The sequence below is a fragment of the Aythya fuligula genome, chromosome 6 (assembly GCF_009819795.1).
Source record: "Aythya fuligula isolate bAytFul2 chromosome 6, bAytFul2.pri, whole genome shotgun sequence".
In the NCBI taxonomy this organism is placed as follows: domain Eukaryota; kingdom Metazoa; phylum Chordata; class Aves; order Anseriformes; family Anatidae; genus Aythya; species Aythya fuligula.
This window is the reverse complement of record NC_045564.1, coordinates 38,981,917-38,995,178: the sequence shown is the minus strand read 5'-3', so window position 1 is coordinate 38,995,178 and position 13,262 is coordinate 38,981,917. Positions and strand designations below refer to the sequence as shown.

The 13,262-nt window shown below is 56.9% G+C and overlaps 1 protein-coding gene across 2 annotated transcripts in view; it reads left to right on the top strand.

The window, feature by feature from the left end:
• Nucleotides 1–1,767: 1,767 nt before the first annotated feature.
• ACVR1 (activin A receptor type 1) overlaps nucleotides 1,768–13,262 on the top strand; it is a 59,122-nt gene continuing 47,627 nt past the window's right edge. The window contains exon 1 of one of the 2 annotated variants that reach the window (XM_032189908.1): nucleotides 1,768–1,807. In XM_032189908.1, coding sequence (XP_032045799.1) covers nucleotides 1,800–1,807 — 8 coding nt within the window. In that variant the 5' untranslated portion in view covers nucleotides 1,768–1,799. Of the gene's footprint in view, nucleotides 1,808–11,473; nucleotides 11,518–13,262 lie in introns of those variants that run through there. The other variant, XM_032189909.1, reaches the window with a different exon arrangement.

Sequence of the window (13,262 nt, the reverse complement as noted above, 5' to 3'; positions counted from 1 at the left end):
CGCATCGTGCTCCCCTCCTGCCCAGTGAGCTCTGGCTTTAGGAGCTGTCCTGACACTGCCACCCATGGCCTGGCCCATGGGGTGCCACCACTGCTCTGCCCGGGCAGGGGCTGCTCCAGCCCAGACGCGTTGCTCCCGGGCCATCGTGCTGTGTGTTTGCTCTGGGTGGAAAGGTCGGGAGCAGCAGGAAAGGCCGGTGGTGCCAGGCAGGCCCCTTCAGTGCCCTGCACTTGGATGTAAAAGCGTGTCCTGCGTCAGCAGAGCTATAATTGGTCTGCACCGTGTGAAAATTGGTTCTGAGATGTGCTAATTACGGCTCATCACCGCAGGCGCCGGGCGTTACGGTCCCTCAGAGCAGCGTGGGGCAGACCCGCAGGAGGCTGCGGGCAGAGCACGGCGTGCCGGGGCCGCTCCCCGTGTCCCCCCGGCGCGCGGGGGCGTTTCCGAGCGTTTTGTCTCATTTCCCCGCTTTTTGCACCTCCCTTCTCTGGCCCCGTCAGCTGCCGCCCGGCGGCTGCCGGCTCCGGGCCCTGCGCGGCGTCAGGGGGACCCCCAGAGGGCCGGGGGCGCACTGCGGGGCGCTGGGCACGGCCCGGGACGAGCTGTACCGAGCTGTGCCGAGCTGTGCCGAGCTGTACCGAGCTGTGCCGAGCCGTGCCGAGCTGTGCCGAGCTGTGCCCGCTGCCAGCCCCGTGGGTGCCCGGCGGGAGCAGCGCGGGGACACTGCGGGAGCTGCTTTGGGACAGGCGATGGTCAGGAGCTGTGCTGCTCGTGCGCAGCTGCCAGGACACGGCTCGCCTCGCTTACTAACGGTGTGTAGCTTGTGCAACGCTGGATTAGCAGCAGTTACACGTTGTTGTTAATTACCTGGGGGCGGACTGTCCGCTCGGCGCTCACGCTGGAGCCCACCCGGCAGCGCCCGGCGCGGGGGCACAGAGCGCGTCCCCGGCACTGCCCCGGGCCTGTCCCCGCGCTAACGGCATGGCCTCGGAGGAACTAACGAGCTCCCTGCGCTGCGGTCACAGCCGGTGCCTGCCGCCTGCTGCCTGCCCCGCCGGGCACCCGCCCGAGTGCCCCGGCCCGTGTCGGGTCTCACACAGCCGGGCAGCGAGCTCATCGCAGAGCTCAGCGCGTCCTGGGGTTTTCCCGGCAGCTGCACACAGAACGATGCTGTGCTGTGTGCCTGGGGACGGGCAGGGCTGTGACTGTCCCCGCGTTACAGCCGGGAGCCCCGCCTGTTTGCATGCGCGTGTAGATGTGTGGTTATTCGGCAATTTCCCCAAGGCAAAAGGGAATGATTCGTGACCAGCAGCAGCACGGAGGGGCGCCAGGCTCATTGTTCCTGTGCCGCAGCTCCCCGCGACACTGGGCAAAGCTTCAAAGCCTTCACGGACTGGTGTGAATAGCGCCGGGAGGGCCTGGCACCAACACCGCGCTGCGGGAAACTGCACGGCGGGGCCGGGAGGGGAGGGAGGGGAGGGAGCTCCGCGGCGCCCCGCCCACCGCAGGCCCCGCCCACCCGACGCCCCGCCCCAGTCCCCGCCCCCGACCCTCGCGCTGCCGGCAGGGGGCGGGGTCGCGGCGCGGCGGCCGGGCGGAAGTGACGCGAGGCCGCCCGTCGTGCCCCGGGGGGGCGGGGCCGTGCCGCCCGCCGCCGCCCCGCCCCGCGCCATTGTCAGCGCCGCGCCGCGGGGCACGCGGGGCCGGGCCGGGAGGGGCAGGGCCGGGACGGGGCCGGGACGGGGCCGCGCGGGGCCGCCCGCCGCCCATGGCCAGCCCGCCGCCGCCATAACGCCGCCATGGGGAGGTGAGCGCGGGGGGAGCGGGGAGCGGACGGGGGGGCCGGGGCGGGAGCGCCGCTGAGGGGGGGGGGGGGAGGCTCCCGGCACGGCCCCGGCGGGCACCGGGAGGGGGGGGGGTGGCGGGGCCGGGCCTGGCGCTGTCAGCAGGGAGCGGCCGCCCCGCAGGAGCCCGGCCCTGCCCGGTCCCTGCCCGCCCGGTGCCGGGGCAGCCCGGGGGGCGCCGCCCGCTGCTCCCAGCCCGCGGTACCCGGAGCTCTGCGGTGCGGCCTCACCGGGGCCTGCGGGAACCGGGCCGCGCCCTGCACGCACCGAGCACGGGGCGGTTCTGGCGGCGTTACCTGGGCCTTGAGCCGGCCGCCTGACGCGCTGCGAGGCACCAGGCTTCCCTCAGCGCCTCGGTGCCCGCTGCCCGGTACCCAGCGCCTGTTTGCGCCCCGTTACCGTGTGGCGGTGGCTGCGTTTTTCCTGCTGGGCGATCTGTTGGAGCTGCCCCCAGCCCCGTGCAGAAGGATCAGGAGAGCACGAGTGTGTGGGGAGCCGAGGTGAGAGGGAAGGGCTGCACGCAACCCCTTCCTCCAAAACCCGTCTGTTCGCAGGGCCAGCCCTCCCATCCAGCTGCGTGCTCCCAGCGCACGGCCGGCTCTCTCCCCGTGGCACTCCGGCTGTGCTGGGGATCGCGGGTGGGAGGGAACCCGAAGGGAGCCCGGGGCTGGCGAGGGGCAGGCTGGCACAGGGCTGGCTGCCCGCAGTGTCCGTGTCCGGCACGGGGAGCACGGAGCCTTGCGTCACCCCGCCAGGGCTGCCAGACGCAGCATCAGCAGACACATCAAACAGCTCGCTTGGGAGGGATGCAAATGAGTCTGGGAGAGGGATAAAAACGGCTGAACCGCCCCGCTCAGCCCCTGCTCTGCCCTCGCCTCGTTCTGCCACGTGCCGGGAGCTTCTGGGGGGGAGAGGGCAGCTCCAGCTCCTCAGAGCAGCGGGGCAGCTCCTGGGGCAGGAGGAGAACAGAGGCAGGGGCACGGTGCCAGCACGGCCGTGTGTATTTTCTGTTTGCCAGCTGGTGCTCTGAAGCAATGCTTAAATATATAGCGAAAGTCTGATGCTAAAATAGGATCTAGGGACAGCCGGCCTAAAATAGCTGGGCCCCCTTTTAACCGCCTCACCCCTGCCAACAGGGGGAAAAAGGTTTTTGATTTGCTCCTGTTCCTGGGTGTTTGAGCTCTCAAAAGGGGATCCCAGCATCTGCTCTTGTATCTTTTATCTCTTCTGTGCGTAAATGGGTTAAAAACTTAGCCCACTGCTCTGTGTGTGTACACAGCTACGGAAGGAGCCAGCGGTGGTGTTGAGTGTGGTGTCTCGGAGTGATAATTGCTCTTGTCCAGCCCCTGTGTGAGAGAATTCAGAGATCCACTGGGATCCATTGTAGCTTGGCGTGATGAGGGTGTGCGAGCGCATTCAGGGATGGCTAACTTGCCTTGAGACCTGGGGGTAGGTGAGACTGAGACAGTGTAAGAGCATGTTAGTGACAGCAGCTGACACTGTCTAAACACACACCTTTTAAATCCTGCTCTGAACAGGTCCTTAATGTGTCTGAACCGAAAAGTCGTTTAGTTTTTTTACGTAACTGTATGCATCTGTAAGGTGAGGAACACCAGTATTTCCTGGCGGTGCTGGAAACCTGAATTCACAAAAGTTCAGGTGCGTTTTGTTTTTTTTGAGCTCATCAATTTAGAAAGTGCCACTGACTACAAAACACGTGGAATTTAATAGAGATGCTTTTGAGAAACAACTTTTTTCTTCTCTTCTTTAGCTGTTTGCAGCCAAAGCACAGTTTGAGTAGTGCTTTCAGAAGCAGGTAAGGACTGTGGGTGAGTGGCAGAGCAGCTACAGTGCAAGTTTTCTCTGCCTGGCTGGGGTACAAGTGCGGTGTGTCCCAGTTGGGGCTGCTGGGCGGTCCCCTGAGGATGTGGACCCGTCACCTGGGGACATGCAGTTGGTGTCCGCAGGTCTCTGTCTCGCAGTGGGTTGCATTTGTATGTCCTGCTGGCGTTCTGTAGGTGCTCCCAAAGCTGTTCTTGAATAACGAGATCCACGGCGAGCCGTGATTACAGAGGCCAGGCTCCTCAGTGCTGCTTTCATGCTGGTTCGTGGGATGCTCCTGTTCTCTGGCAGGAGCGCTGGCGGTGCGGCGACGTTCCCAGTAACGTGGGAGAAGGAGCAGCGCGCTGCAGGAGCCCGGTGGTGTTCTCATTAGCAGCTCAGAGGCCGGCTTTCCCCTGGAAGGCCAGAACTGACCTGATGATTCATCTGCTGGTGAATAGTCAACATCAGGTGCTGCATCACCGCCTCAGCCGGTTATTATGCGATCCCTCCTCTAAGCAGGGCTCCTTTGATCTGCTCTTCTCATTTCGTGCTGAATTCCTCCTGCTCCTCCGAGCTCCACCTCGCCTGCCGAGCCGCTGCTGGCCGTGAGGGCTGCTCCGCGGGCTGCTGGCTGTGCTGGCAGCCGGGCAGTGGGCTAAGGGCCTGTGGGGCTGAGAGCTGCCCGCTTGTGATGGGAACACCTCCTGCATTCCTCGGGCCTGCACATTAGTGTAACGCCCCTAAAGCCCCAGGAGCAAGTCCCTGATGGAGCGATTGTGCTCCTTTCTTTTCAAGTGCAAAGGCGGCACAGCTCCCTAAGCTCTTGGGGTAACAGTGAGCTCTGCGCGGGGCTGCTCCGTGCGGCTGCGGCGTGTCCAGGGAACCGACTCCTGCTGAGGAGGGAAGTGTCGGGAAGGAAACACTGCAGAGGTCTGTCGTGACTGAAATGTGAGCAAACGGAGGGGTGATTGTACATTATCCCTCGTGATGCAGGAGCTGGGGAATATCGTGTGTAGGCAAGGGGCAGCGGCTCTAAAAGGCAGCGTTTGTGTGGTGCCTGTGGGGCACTGGAGGGCTTTCTTATTTTGAGAAAGGAATTAGGTGGTGGTGCAGGGGTCTGGGTGCAGTGTCAGGCTGGGGAGTGCATCTCTGAGGCGCGGGGGCAGAGGGGAGGACAGGTGACCTGTGTGTGTGTGTCCCCATGCTGCTCCCAAGGCATCAGCCACCAGCCTCTGCAGCCGGCAGGTGGCTGGGCCGGGCACACGGTTTGTTGCTGACCTGAAAGGGGGCTGAACGGCTGCACTGCTAGAAGTGACTGCTGCGGGTGAGCACTGCCCCTTCCTCTGAGTGGCAGGCCATGGTTCTGCGCTGTTACCTGTGGTGCTGCTGAGAAGATGTGCGTGGCCATGTGCTGTTCTTGTAACTCGGCTCCCATCTGTCCTGGAGAAAGCAGGCAGCAGCCGGGGAGGTCAGTGAGCACAAACACCTTGGCTGGTGGCAGCTCCCTGGGGCACGGGGCAAGTGGAGGATCTGAGGGCTGCCTGAGCAGAGCTGGATGTAGGGAGAGGGGAGGATGCCAACGCTGTTCCCCAGGCTCCTCTGCGGAAGCAGAGCTGGTGCTGCAGCTCTGGACCTCACGCCCTGCGTACCGGGGGTGCTCCTTGTCGGTGTGCTGAGGCCAGGGCTCCTCAGCGGGACGGCAGCGGGCAGGAGGGCTGGTGCAGCACGGCTGTAGGTAGCTGTGCTCAGTGGGGTCGGGCAGTTCTGAGGAAAGCAGCTCCAAACCTCGCCTCTCTGCTAATAAGCTGCGGCAGAGAGTCCAACAAACACCTCTTCTAATTGCAGGTCTGCTGTGTGTCTGGCGCGTATCCTGTAACAGTAGGAGCAGGTTGGCAGCCTTTCGACAGCAGCCTTTGGCTGGGCGGATAGCTGGGAGGCTCGAGGTGGCTTCCTTTTGAAGTCCTGCAAGCTGCTGATGGCTGCTTTCGTGCGTGTGTGTGCCTCAGCAGGCCCCTCCAGCCTCGCTGCGAATGGCCCGGGGTTCCTGGCCGCGCAGCCGGCGCTGTGGTTGCACCAGCCCTTGTGCTGGGCGAGCAGGCTGCCTCCACGCCTGCTGTGCCTGCTGCTCTCCCGGCACTGCTGCGCCACGTGGTGAGCTGCATGAGGGCGTCAATTTTGGTGAAACTCCATCTCTCTGCCGGAGTACTTCCAGCTGGGGTCAGTTCGTGGTTCGTGCTGGTGCTGAGGAGGGGTTGCTGGTGGTGTGAGCGGTCGGGGCGACGGGGGGTACCGTCTGCCACCTCTGTGTGCAGCCTTGCTGGTCGTCACCAGAGCTGTGGGGCTGCCTTCGGCTGGGCTCTGCTCACTGCCACGGGTCCCTCTGCCGAGCTCAGAGACCTGCGCTGGCAGTCGGAGGGAGCAGGGGGGAGCTGGCAGCCTCCCGAGGAGCAAATGCAGAGTTAAACAAAATGCGTGTTTGTATCAGCCTAAAACAGGCCGTGCTATTTAGGGCTGCCCGCTGCAATGAAGCTGCCTCTTGTGTTTGTGTGGGTGGGCTGGAACAATTAAGTCATTTTAAGGCGGAATCTTAAAAGAGAAATAAAATGAAAAGATAAGGGTTTGGTTTAAGAGAGAGTGAATTAATTGCATCGTGTTAGGTTGAAGGAAGATAGTTGGTGTGTGCAGGCTGTTGCTTATCGGTAAGAGTCGTGTCCGAGTTGCCTGTTGAGCCTCTCGCCTACACTAGGTGTGATGTGCTCCTTGCTGCTTACCTGTTAGCAAGCGGCTCCTTTCTGATGCTGGGGTGAAGCTGGAGCTCAGTGCAGCAGCCTGCTGAGACGCCGGGCTCTGATGGCGAGGACTGGACAAACCCTGGGCCGTGGGGTGACCTGGCGGGGAGTTGTACCTGGCTGTCCGTCCCGGGGCGTTGTAACGCGTGGCTCCCTGTCCTCTGCTGTCAGAGCGAAAAGATTTGCCCAGACTAGTGCACTGCAATTTGTATTAAATCAGCTAAATCATATCCACTTAAGAGGAACTGAGATTACATTTAAAAAAAGCTATCTTAAGCTGAGTTTTTTAATGCTGAAATGATGAAAAGAATGTAGATGTACTGGTAGCTCATGAAAACAGTGCCGACGCTTGGTCTCTTGTTGTAAAGAGGAAAGAAGGGAGGGACGTGCTTTTCACAGATGCGGTTACAGTAGAAGAATACAGTAAATGGTTGGAAAACAGGCACATTTTGTTCCAGATGTTCCTTCTTAATTATTGGACACTGATCTAAGTAACTTTTATTCTGCCTGACCGGTGTTGTTGGACTGAATGGCAGAACCTGTGCGCATCACAGAGAGGTGCTTGGTGGAGCTCGAGCCCGGGAAGGGACACGCACGGTGCTTCGTGTCCCCAGGGGAGCAGCAGCTCCCGGCACAGGCCTGCCAAGGAGCCGGGGTTACGCAGCCCGTCCCTGCACCATGCACGCACGGTGCTGGCGAAGCACGGCTCGCGGTGTGGCCGGCAGCTTCCCCTGGCTGGTCTCTCCTCCGTGTCTGTGCTCATGGCTCCTGTTGTCAGGACCGTGCGCTCCTTAATGTTTCTTCCACACCTCCTTGGCTTTGCTTTGCTATCTCTTTTAACCTCAAATTAGTTGATTGTCAATTAAGCCTTTGCAAATGTGCCAGAAGTGCCACGTAGACACTTTTGCGTGTGTTTGTGGACCCGCGTGTTTGCATCAGCCCTTAGCAGAGAATAACCTAAATGAATAACTTGTTCCGGCTTGCCTACACAATAAGGTGTTTTTCAGCCTTGAGTAGGCACCTCGCACACAGGTAAGACTCGTGTCCTTACCTCTGGAGCAGACCTTGCAGTAATTGTTCTGTGAAACCTGTTCTCAGATCTGAAGCTGCTGAGACCTTTCCCCTGTCCGTGTCCCTCATCTCTCTCTCACACACAGTATTTCGAAGAATGAGTGCATCGATATGACTAGCTTTAGATTATGGAAATAAACTTAAGCTCCATTAAAGTATGTTTGTTTGAAAGAAATATGGTATTCCCATGCAGTGGGCAAAAATTGGCTTTTTTATGAGTGGGCAAAGTTTTCACCTTAGTTAAGGTTCTGGCCCTGGATGTTGTTCAGACACTGCAGTATTTGTTGGACTCTGATGTGAGTAATGTCCGTGACTGAGGGAGTTTTGCTTCCCAATTGGGATGGGCGAAGCAATGTGCCTCTGTGAGCCGTGAGCACAAGCCCACTTTTAGAGGCAGTCAGCTTTCTTACACAGTCTGTGGGGAGCAATTGGCACTTGAGCCTGCAGTGCAGTTTTCTGCCTCCTTTAACAAAGGCTCCGCCAGGGGTAAAGCTCGCTTTGTCTCTGCTCTGGGGATGTGTGAAACCTTGCTGTGTAGACCTGTTATAATTACATTGGTTCAGCTCCCCATGCAGGTGCTCTGTATTCTCAAAAGACCCTCTTGCATGTAACCGCGAGCATCGAAGGCCACGAAATGCCAGCTAGAGAACCATCCCCGCTCCTCCCTTGGTAGGTGAGCCTTTATCGGGCACCTTCGGCAGGGCTGCAGCGTTCCCAGCGCGTGTTCCTCTGCCGAGGCTCCTGGCACCTGATGGCTGCTTCCCTCGTAGGCCAGAGTGGGGGCAGGAAGCAGATTTACGGTCTTCCTCGGCTGTGATGGGACAAACTGGAAGGAGAAGCAAGTGCCCTTCAGGCCTGAAGACAGCTGAGAGCCAAACAAAGTGAGGCCCCTCCCTGGGGCTCGGCATCGGTGGGGGGCCCGTCATGGCCTGGAGGCTGCGCAGGGAAGGGTCCCTTCTGAAACACTCACCGGTGTGAGCATGGAGAAAATAAAACCAACACCAGAGAGGCATCAACACTTAGCTGCAAAGGGAAACCTTTGAGGTTTTGGTGTGCCAAGAGTGGAAAAGGGCATGACACTTTTATTTTTCTCCCAAAAGTTCTGAAATGCTCTTTGCAAAAAGAAAGATGCTAGGCCTTCTGCAACGCTGGATCCTGCGCTGGTTTCACAGGTGTCTGGCTGTGTGTGAAGGGAAGGATTCTCCTGAAAATTAGCGGGTTGTGTTTGTAAGAGCTGGTGTGTAAACACGTTGCCTACTGCAAATGTACCTCCTAGCCTTAGCTCTTGAAGGTGCTCTGAGAGCAGTTTCCCTAAAAGCCCCCTTCTGAAGGTGGTGCCTTCTTACAGCAAGAGCCCAGACTCGGGTCATTCTTTAGTTTTGTGCTTGGGCTTAGTTTTGCACCAGGAGTTTTCTTCTTTGTATTGTGCTGCAGGCTGTGCAGGAAGATACTGGCACCTGCGAGTGGTTTGTGTGCGCTCTTCTGGCGCTGCTGAAACTTCCAGGGGAGGATGTACCGAATGCAGTTCACAATGGCATGTTAATCCAGAAATGGATGTCAAGAAAGCCAGAAATGTCTGATTTAATGCTCTCAATTTACCGATCACAACTGGGTAAACAAGGTGTCTGTTAAATGTATTAATTGACAAGTTGCTGCAGCTCCTAGTTCTTACCCAAATTGTTCCTGGGGTTACAGCAGATTATGCAATTATCTTTTGTTCAAAGAACTGAAGAAAAAAGTGAGTCCTCCCTTGGTTAATGATTATTGTTCAAGAGGGCTACGGCAGCTGCTGTGTCAATAAGCAAGGCAAGGGGAGAGTGGAGGATTGTACAGCTAACCGGGGTTTGTGCCTTTTCCTTCGTAATGAAGGTAAAATGGGTTTTCTTACATAGTGTTCTGTCAATTTCCTGAGAGGCCAAAGAAATATTTAAGTATCTAAATGTGTAAGGGAGACTGCTGATGTTCTGATCCCGAAAGGCCGTTGTGGCACAAAGACAGGCCATGCAGAGTGCTGGCAGTGCCAGCAGCAGGGTGGGCTCTGTTCCCGCTGGCTGCAGGCGTGCTGCCCTGCATCCCGTGCACCCGCAGCAGCCTCGCTCATCTTCGGCGTGCACAACTCCTCCTTTTCCAGCACAGATCAGATTTCTGAAGTGTTCTCATTGCAATTTCGGTAACTTATTCTCCTGCATCGCCTCCTCTTACAGTAAAATGTAAGCTGTAAGTCCTAGAAACCAGAGGTCTGGGCGTTCAGGCGGAGGTGTGGGGCTGTGCTGGGCGGTGTGTGAGGTGTGCACGGGGCAGTGCAAAGCAGGCTGCCCTGAGCAGCTGTGACTTGGGCTGCTCTGTGGGTCCTGCTCCCTCCCGTGCTGTGTACCTCCTCTGCAATGTGCTCGTGCTTTTCTGCTGCTTCTTGCCCCGTGCACTTTTCAAGTCCCTTTTGCTCGAACTGTTGGTTGGGGAAGCACCTTCGGGGCCTGCCCCTGCCCATTGCTGCCCGCCAGCACAGCGTGCTGCCAGTGACAGTAGAGAGCCGTGCTCTTACCTTCTGTCCCCTCAGCTGTGACAAGGTTGTCTTTTGCACGGGAAGTGGCCTTTAATGCCCGTAGTTAGTGTTATCAATATGTTCACTTATGTTGAACAGTAATGAACTTTGTGTCAGAGAAGAACAAAATATAAGTGGAAAGCCAGATGTAAAATCAATTACTGAAGTTGTGACTTAACTCAGTAACTTAAATCAGTGTAAGCACCTCCAGGCTGAACAGTGATCAGACACGTACCAAGCCTGAAATGCACAGCCCGTCTCAGCAGGCATAGCATGCTACTTGGGAAACTCGAGAAAACCAAGTACAATTCCAAATAGTGTTTTTTGACCTTGAATTTTGCGTAGCTTTTCTTCAAATAGTTATGCTAGCACAGTTACTCAGGATGGTACATTTTGGCTTTCTGTAGCTACCTTTTTCCCAGTGGTGGCCCAAGGAAACCTCCGTCCTGTGCATCTGTCCTGGGTGCAGAATGCTGTGTTCAAGCGAAGTGGCTGCTGCAGAACGGGGAGTGTGGCTTACCGGGTGCTGGATGGGTGCGGGTTTATGCAGGGTGCCAGCTGAGGAGGGGGCTGGGGTCACGCAGTGCTTTGATGTAACAACTTACTGATATTTATGCATTTCTCAGAACAAGATTGAGTTTGAGGGAGGAGACAGGGAAGCGATGGGATGAAGTCCTGGAGGAGTGTGGCAGTACCACGGGGAGCTTTACCAGCCTAGGAGGAGCTTCTGTAAAGCCAGCGTGGCATAGCACCGCCCCGGCGTCGTGCTGCGGAGAGCTGGAGCAGCCTGGAAAGGATGGAAATGCTCCGTATGGTGCTAAAATAATTCTGGGCAGCGCTGCTTGCCGGAGGCAGCTCGTGTAGACTGGCTGGATTTTCAGGTGGCCAGGGATTGTTTTTACCTGTGGAGCAGTACAGACCTGCAAAGATCCCTGGCTTGTACAAATCGCCCCTCCCCAGCGCTGCTCGTTTGGCAACTCTGCCGCAGGAAGCTCACCACAAAAGTGCTTTGAAGCTGTTGGGTTTCTTTGCAGCCCTGCTGGTGGGAGCCTCAGCGGTGCTGGGTTTGGTGCCGGGGCTCAGAGCTGGCGTTGCTGCTGCTGCCCCGTAGCACTGCGGTGGCAGCTGGATCTTTTGGGCAGCTTTTGCCCTTTTCTGTGCAGCTGGTGCCAGGGGAACCAAGGCTGTGCTGATGTGACTGTGGAGCAGAGCCTTTGCTCAGAGCTCGTGCTCTCTGGGGTTTGCAGGTCAGAACTGCCTTCTGCTCTGTGGCTTGCGTGTGGGCCTGATGCGAGGCTGTCTGCCCCCAGTCATGCAGGGATACGGCAGTTGCTGGACTTTAATGAGAGAAGATGAAGTGCAGAAATGAGATGTATGGCTTAATCACTGCTTGAAGAGGACAGCGGGAAGGTAATGCACAGCTTCAGGTCCCTCTGAACAGCTGCAGGTAAGAAGTCACCCCTTGTAAAGGGCTGTTATTTAAAGATCTGTTATTAAGAATTACGTTTCTTGCAGCAGTGTTTTTTAAGTCTCCAAACCAGCGTTAACCTGTGTCCAGCAACATTTGCCTTCATCAGAACCCAGATGCTGCATCGTTAACACTTGGGGTCGTAGCTAGAGATCCCAACTGACTGGCACCGGGGCTGCACTCTTCAGACGGTGATAAGGAGAAAGAACAAAGGGTGTTGAACTCGGCTACGGAAAGCTGTTAGATTGTGCATTGCATGCGGTTATAAAAGCTATTCTAACCCCCCTAAAAAAGTGTGAGGGTGGAGGAGGAACTCAGTTCTCTCTCCTTAGTCTTCTGCTGAAGTGCCCTGAATGAGATCCCGCCCCAGGCCCCAAGCTGCTGTCTGTCACACAGCTGGAGGAGGACACGCTTCAGGCACCCTGAGCTTCTTCCTTGGACGGTAACACAGGTTCAGGCTAAACCTTTTGTAAGCAAGCTGAAAATCATCTGCGATGTCGTATATGTGAGTTGGAGTGGTGTGGAAGGTAGCTGAAGGAGGTGACCGAAAGGGGTGTCTGTGCATTGGAAGGCAAATGAAAAGGTCAGGATAGGAGAGTTTCCAGAAAATGGGGTGAAAATGATCCCTTTGAAAGTCTTGAAGTGAGTGAAAATGATCACTGTGACAAAGCATGGAAAGAGAGAAGTCAAAGTGCTTTTTCTTGGTTAGATGGTTCATGCCATGTCGTTTTTGTAGCCATCTGAATTTTGGTTTAGTGTCCTGTTGTAAGTTAGGTGTTAAGAAAATGCTGCAGTGTTCTTTTTATTCAGGAAAATTCTATGCAGAGAGGTTTTATTTGATCGTGTAAATGGTTATTCATGGAAAACAAATCTGACCGGCAAAGAACTTGATGCTGTAGTGGTTTGTGAGTTTCAAACTCAGCTAGCCGTGGCCTTGATTATTTTTCTTCTGGGATTCCGAGAAATATTACTTGATTTTTTCTGAAAAATGCTGGCAGGACAAAAAAGAAGTCCCCTCCATCAGAGAACAGTAAGAGGTGCTAGAGCTTTGACCAAATGAGTGCAGTCTTATCCACGTCCGTGGCAAATACCACACAAACACAGGTAAATGCCTGTCCCACTGATGGGCAGGGATGGCTGCTCTCATGAGCACAAATTGTCAAGTAACTGCACGTTGTTCAGGAAATTCTGGGAGTTACAGAGATGTTTTAGTAATTTTTGTGTTTCTTCATACGATGGATACAGATGGCTGATGCGTTTAAGGCAGCAATGGCAAATGTGCACCCTTGGCTCTGGCTGGCCCGTAGTGCTTGGCAGCGCGTGGGTGGCGCTGGGGCTCCTGAGTTACCTGAGTTACCCGTGTTACCCCGTCCCCCCTTGGAAGCTGAAAATGGCTGTGGAGTCGGGGGTGCCCCGGGAACAGCCGGCAGCTGCTGTGGAGCACAGGGCTGTTAAACCCGCGCTGCCTTCTGAAGCGTTGGGTAGGGGCTGTTTTTGTGGCGTTGGGTGGCAGACCGGCACTGAGCGCGTGCTGTCGCTGCTTCCCCAAGTGGGCTGCAGTTGGCAGGAGGTGGCTGTTGGAAGCTGATCTGGTTGCTGTGGGCTCCTGCTAAAATGGCAGCGCGGAGCAGCGGTCGGCACTCCGTCCTGCCCCTGGCCGAACGGGACCCATCCCGTCACTGCGAGGAGCTGTGTTAGTTGGTTTCCACTCAGCATTACGTTAG